This window comes from Melospiza melodia, chromosome 6 (assembly GCF_035770615.1).
Source record: "Melospiza melodia melodia isolate bMelMel2 chromosome 6, bMelMel2.pri, whole genome shotgun sequence".
NCBI lineage: Eukaryota > Metazoa > Chordata > Aves > Passeriformes > Passerellidae > Melospiza > Melospiza melodia.
In genome coordinates this window covers 31,311,195-31,317,194 of record NC_086199.1, presented here as the reverse complement: position 1 = coordinate 31,317,194, position 6,000 = coordinate 31,311,195, and the positions used below count along the sequence as shown (strand labels likewise).

The window sequence follows — 6,000 nt, the reverse complement described above, 5'->3', positions numbered from 1 at the left end:
CAGAGATAGCAGCATGGTTTCAGTGCATTTGGTGAATGAAAATGTGCCAGTAATTAGAAGTATATCATGATTTCCCCTCCTTAACAATTCACTAAGCATATTTATATTACTTTCTTCTGTGGGTTAACATCATTATAGTCTTTACTAATGAGTTTATTATCAGACTGTGTTGTTTTGAAAAGTGTATTGTGTGTGTGTATGCATATGCGCCCCCAGAGTAAGTTTTGTGTCACAAATCAAATATTCTCATCAGTTACACAGTGCTTTTTTTAAACTAGAGTAATGAATATTTCTTTACCAGACAAAATCAATGTTTCAGGGCAATACTTTTATTTTGTATAGCTTCCTTCTAGGACATTGTGTCTCTAATGCATTAGAGGTAATTAACACACTTGCAAATTTTAAAATACTCTAAAAGGTTTTAATTTGATGAAAATTCTAAACAATAGTACCAATATACATGCTCCTTAATTCACATGCATCATAAAGGTAAAAGGGCAATTACACCTGTGCAGCTATTTACATCTTGTAAATATTGCTTTGGTGAACTCTGAGTGAGGCGAGATAGTTGGTATCTTTGTTCATTGATTCTGAAAGACCAGCACTGTAATTATTCTGTTTAAAAAACTATACATAGATGTTTGGACTCTAATTGGAACAGTAGGAGGGACAAGGATTTTTGCTTGTCTTTTTTTTTTTTTTAATCAGTATGGGACTAGCCAGTACCAAAAGACAGCTCTGCCATAAAGCTGAAATTAGAGTAATGAAATTCATTATCGTGGTGCAATAGCTATATTTTATTAAAATTTCACAATAGTACTTCTGAGTCTTCCTGGTGATGCACTCAAGCTGCCTGATGAACTCAGCAGACAGCTGCTCACCACCACACACTTGACTTGCTCCAGGAGACAGTTCCTGTAAGACACATTGTTTTGTGTAAAGATTTTTACTTTGTTCTTTGCTTGTATTTAAGGACAAAACCAGGTCTGAATTGTGATTTTTTGCTTTGCCTGCACTGTGCAGGTCTGTCATACACAGGAGGGCAGCTTCTCTTGGTGGCATGCAGGCAGCCTGCCCGGTATCCCTGTTCTGGCCAGTCTGCACTGCTGGATTTCACATTCCCACACAGGGTTGGAGTGACCTCGAGTGCTTCACAAAATTACATGTGGGATTATTGATACTATTAAGCAAGCAAGGCTTCTTTGCCCTTCCCTTTTCAAGCTCCCTATTTACTGTACACACTTCCTTTTATTACGCACTTGTCCTTAAAAAGAGCTTAAAAATGAAATAAATTGCCATCATGGTTGTTTCATTTTTGTGATTCAAATGGATTTTACCGGAGCTATAAGGACAGAATGTAACTCAGATTGCTTCAGAAGTATCGATGGAACAGTCAAGGATGTGAAGAAACACCAATTTCTTAGGAATGGCAGTGTGGCCTCCAAATGCCTGGAAGCCTTGCAGCTCCACCAGTGGCTGGCAGCAGGGTTGGGTGGAAGGAATGACCATTTCACACACTCTGGGCCACTGGGCATCAGTAAGTTTTAATGTCAGATTTAGGCCATTATACATATACACTCTTTGTTGGTTTTGGATCAATCTTTGTAGATTTGCAGCTTTCAATACCTGTTGAAGACTGAGCAGGAGTGCAGATAAAAAGAGTAAGGTCCAGAGGCAGAGAATCCAAGTTCTGTCACAGGGACAGCTAGATTGCTCCCATCCTGTTCCAGCCACTGGAAGCCAAAGGAGCTCTGTGACTCATCAAAATTCCTCATGCCTGTGTCTTGTGTGAGTATAAACCTCACTTTATGACATACTATTCATTTTTCTCTTCAAGATTTTTTTTAAAAGGAAATATGATGAAAGGCATGATAGTCCATTCCAAAATTTTGCAATCTACCCATATTTGGCTCAAAAGGCCCAGTTCTCTACATATATAATTTATTACAAATAACTAAGAGGTGGGACAAGAAAAGCAAATGCCAACAACAGTAATACTTGAGCCATCCTGTTAACTTTAATTTTATATAGCTAGGAACCTTAATTTCTTGTTTATTTTTTTTCTTTTTTCTAAGAGGTCATCATTATTTCCCTGTTATCTTTCTGTAGGATGGGAAAGGAAACTACTTTTTTTTTCCTCACCATTTCCCTCATATTATTTGTAATATCAGCTGTAAACTAATGCTATTTTCCCTAATTCTAGTGCTCCATTCACATGGCTTGAAATAGTCAGGTGTGTTCTCATCTTTCAGAAAGGGAGAACTCCGGAATATAAAGTTCTTCAATCTCCTAGGGGCAAGAAGGCAATTTAAGCTTCCCAGAACAAATTCAAGTGCAATGATAGATACAAGTGGCATTAGAGTAGCATATTTTTTCAGATCAACTTTAATGACCTTCATATCCTGGATTTAGATTCAGAGGTTGTTGACACAACCTTATTAATACAGACAAATGTCTCCATCATTACTTATAATTTAACAACACTGTAATGCACAAATGCTGCAGTTACTGAGACAAAGGACAGCATGGGAGATTAATTTTCACATAACAGTTCCATTGATAAGGAGGGAAGATGTTCAAGTGTTCAGCAAAGCTGTGAGCATGGAATGATTAAAACTAACAGAAAAATATTTCAGTGAATACAGTCAAAAAGCAGTTCTTTAATTCTTAAATTTGCACAGCAATAACAGACAAACGAGCCTCTGAAATATTTTGGAAAATGTCACTTTGCAAACTTTGTAGATTGCTTAAATGTTTATTAAAATGGACCAAAAGTCAAAATTCCCTGCGTAAAATAAATACTTTGTCTTTGCTAAGTAACAATATTTGTGAACAAAACATAAAACTATAATTTTCATGTGTCAAACATAGTAACATTTAAGATTAAATGTTGGAGTCAGACTTGGCATTTTTTTTCATCTTCCTATTTACAAGTTTCTCATTAAGACCATTTACCTCACATTAGCTATCAAAAATGACTAACATTTTTAAAGTTTGCTCCATGACTAAAATAAAAACAACAGAAATATCCTTTTACCATAACTTAACAAAAAGCAGAACCATACTTTTATCATCTAGGAGAACATGCTGTTATAAATACAGCTGTTTTTAATCTACAATTATATAAATAATAAGCATGCTGCCATTCACAAGGATTTTAATAGTTGATTATATATAAGCAATATAATGATCTAGAGGAGGATGGCATGAGTTTTTATCTTTCATTTTTATTGTACTTATTTAGGACTTTTGTCTTCATCTGAGAATTGTGGAACAGACTTCTTTGCTACAACATTATCCAGTCTCTGTCCTTGCAGATAGGGGTTCACACTCTGAAAAAGTTTAAAATTATTTAAACTTATTAGAAACAGATAAAAGGTAACTAGGATTAGTGAACATATTTATGAATATTTAGTGAACAGATATTTACAGATGTGGGGAAAATTGCTTAGCCAGGGATTAGATCTAAAAGTCAACCAGTGTTTTGTTTCTATTTTTTTTCTTTTTTCCGCAATAATTTAATTCAATCCACTGAAAGGAATACAAGTGAAGGAGGCCTTTCAGGAATATAGAACAATCTCAATTAAACACTGCCTTTTTGCTCCACTCCTCCTTTCCTCAGCTCAGCAGAGAAGCACCAGCAGCTCTAACTCCCTAATTCTTGAGGCAGGACAGAACTTGTTGGAGAAGTACAGGTAAGTTTTAGCTTAAATCACCAGCCCCTGATGGCCATTGTGCTGGGATACAAATTAGAGACCACAATTCCAGTCTGACCAAAGCCTCTTGTTCAGCCTGTCTCCTCTCCAGGAAACCCCTCCTCGCTTCCTCTCTTGATGCTGAGATAAAAAGCTGCTGGCAAAGAAGCAGAGCCAAACAAGGTTCTGGCATGGAAAATGGCTCTCGTAGCACTGCCAGAAGAAGGGAATGCTGGAAAGAAGATTCCTGGAGAGGGCTGAACTTCACTTTGCACCATGCAAGCAGCACAATGTGAGGCTGAAGATGAACAGATCCTGTTCTCAAAACCGCTAGGAGATCGTAGATGGAGTAACATAGAAATGCTTGAATTTTATCTATACCAATGGAGTAAAATGTATTTACTGTATTTGCAAAGTGACGAGCAGTTCAGTGGAGCTTCAGTATTAAGTATCATTTACACCTGCTTTCTGGCTTGTTAGTGTCAGTAAGCAAAATTCAAGTGTATATTGTCTTCTTCACACAGATACAGGGAAAAATTCTAGCATGAAGGCTTTTTGATGCTCATAAAAACTATTTGCTTAAGGACAAACTTCAGAGGAATGAAAATTTTACAGTATCTCCCGATTTTTGTCAGGCTGACTGTGTGTCACAGAAATTACTTTTCTTGAGACATTTCTGTGCTTCTTTCACCAAAACTTAGGAATTAAAAAAAAAAAAAAAAGAAGAAAGCATTCATAATGGGCATGAAATACTTATTTTCAGCTATCTGAAGTACTTGTCAAATCTCTGGAAAACATATGGGGTTTGTCTATCTTCAATTTAGGCCCTTAGGTTTCTCCAGATTTGTGGATGCTATCATTAATACTTAGTCATAGCACAGAGCAGCACTTTTGCTTTACTTCTATTAGGTTTGGGTGTTTTGCCTGCTGCAAGTGAAAACAGAAAAATATTAAGAACCAGAAATGAATGTGGAAAAATCTTTGAAAATAAACTAACTCCAATGCTTTAAATTGTTAGAAATAAGACATATGTAAATGATTTGTTTGTGTTTGTTTAAAGAAGTTCTGTTTAATGTTAATTTAGTGAAATTCAACCATTGCATAAACTTCTAAGAATTATCTGAAGATTCCTAGGAAGATTAATTGGTCTTTTTTTTTTTTTTTTTGGAATGGTACTTGCTTGCTACTTTTTGAAATAAAGTTGAAGAGAATGAGACTACATAAAATTTTGAATCCTTCTTAACCAACAAAAGAAAACACAAAGTATAATGCAAAATACTTTGGCTGATTTGACTAAAATATGTTTAATCCCATGCAGCTGTGCAGAATTGAAAGTAAGGCGAGCTCCCGAGCACCTTTGTAGACAGCTCTGAGCCCACAGCAAATCAGTGATCACAGAAATGGTCCTGACACTTCTGGACAGGGCTGGCTGCAAGCACAAGCATTTAAAAAAGGGGAGAGCTGCTGGTTAAAATTAGATGTCAGTGCAAACCTCCTTGTCTTGCAGTGGAAGTGCTGCAGGGAGAGGAGCACGGCAGCACGTGGTGAACGCAAGCCTTTGCTGCAGACACCGCTGTGTGCATGCACGCTGGCACGTGTGCCTGCAGAGGCACACAGAAACACAGGAATATACACACGTGCTCAGAAGATGTGGTTTTCTACACTCCAGTGGTGCCTCTGTGACTGTTTCACTACAGCCCTGGATAGACACAGCAGGGTCGCTACACACACGGTTACACAGGACTTGTTTTAACCTCAGATGGGGACATTCAAAACAAATTTGTTGCCAGATCCCAAAACTGTGTCTGTGCAGAAAGGCAGGGAGGAGTGGCAGGGAGCACATAAGGCAGGAGGGGAATCCAGGGGACTTCTTGGTTTCTAGAAAAACACACTCTGCTGCTGATTGTTCTAGGTTACTCTTCTGCTGATAAAGTGGAGATTCTGAATTGTTCATTAAATCATTAGTAATTATTACAGTATTACCCTAAAATAATTTAAATTATATTGATTCCATTAAATGCTAATGAATTTAGCATTAAGTGACATGTAGGTATTAGGAAAATCAGTCTTGATTATTTCATAAATCTGTAAAGCAATTCACCTTCAAAACTCTGGGCTAACCCTGGCCATGTAGCTGCCAAGTGTCTCCAGCTAGTGCTTCTTTTGTATCAAATTAAGTCAGTCAGCTCACAGAAAGAAAATGTTCTTGTTTTCTTTTTTTTCCCCTCATGTATATGTTGCATGAATTCTACTTTAACATGCTGTTCTAGCTATTAATAAATATTCTGCTGAATTATTTCCAGAG

The 6,000-nt window shown here is 36.9% G+C and overlaps 1 protein-coding gene and 1 long non-coding RNA gene across 6 annotated transcripts in view; one reads left to right on the top strand and one right to left on the bottom strand.

Moving 5' to 3' along the window:
* Positions 1 to 307: 307 nt before the first annotated feature.
* The window catches only part of LOC134420370 (neuroendocrine protein 7B2-like), a 41,632-nt gene continuing 35,939 nt past the window's right edge, over positions 308 to 6,000 (bottom strand). For all 5 annotated transcript variants that reach the window (XM_063160496.1, XM_063160494.1, XM_063160492.1 and 2 more), the window contains one exon: positions 308 to 3,332. In XM_063160496.1, the coding sequence (XP_063016566.1) occupies positions 3,237 to 3,332 (96 nt within the window). In that variant the 3' untranslated portion in view covers positions 308 to 3,236. The remainder of the gene's footprint in view (positions 3,333 to 6,000) is intronic.
* LOC134420372 (uncharacterized) lies at positions 1,655 to 5,499 on the top strand. Its single transcript, XR_010028325.1, has 3 exons — positions 1,655 to 1,788; positions 3,623 to 3,695; positions 3,792 to 5,499. It is a non-coding gene; the product is annotated as an uncharacterized LOC134420372 (long non-coding RNA).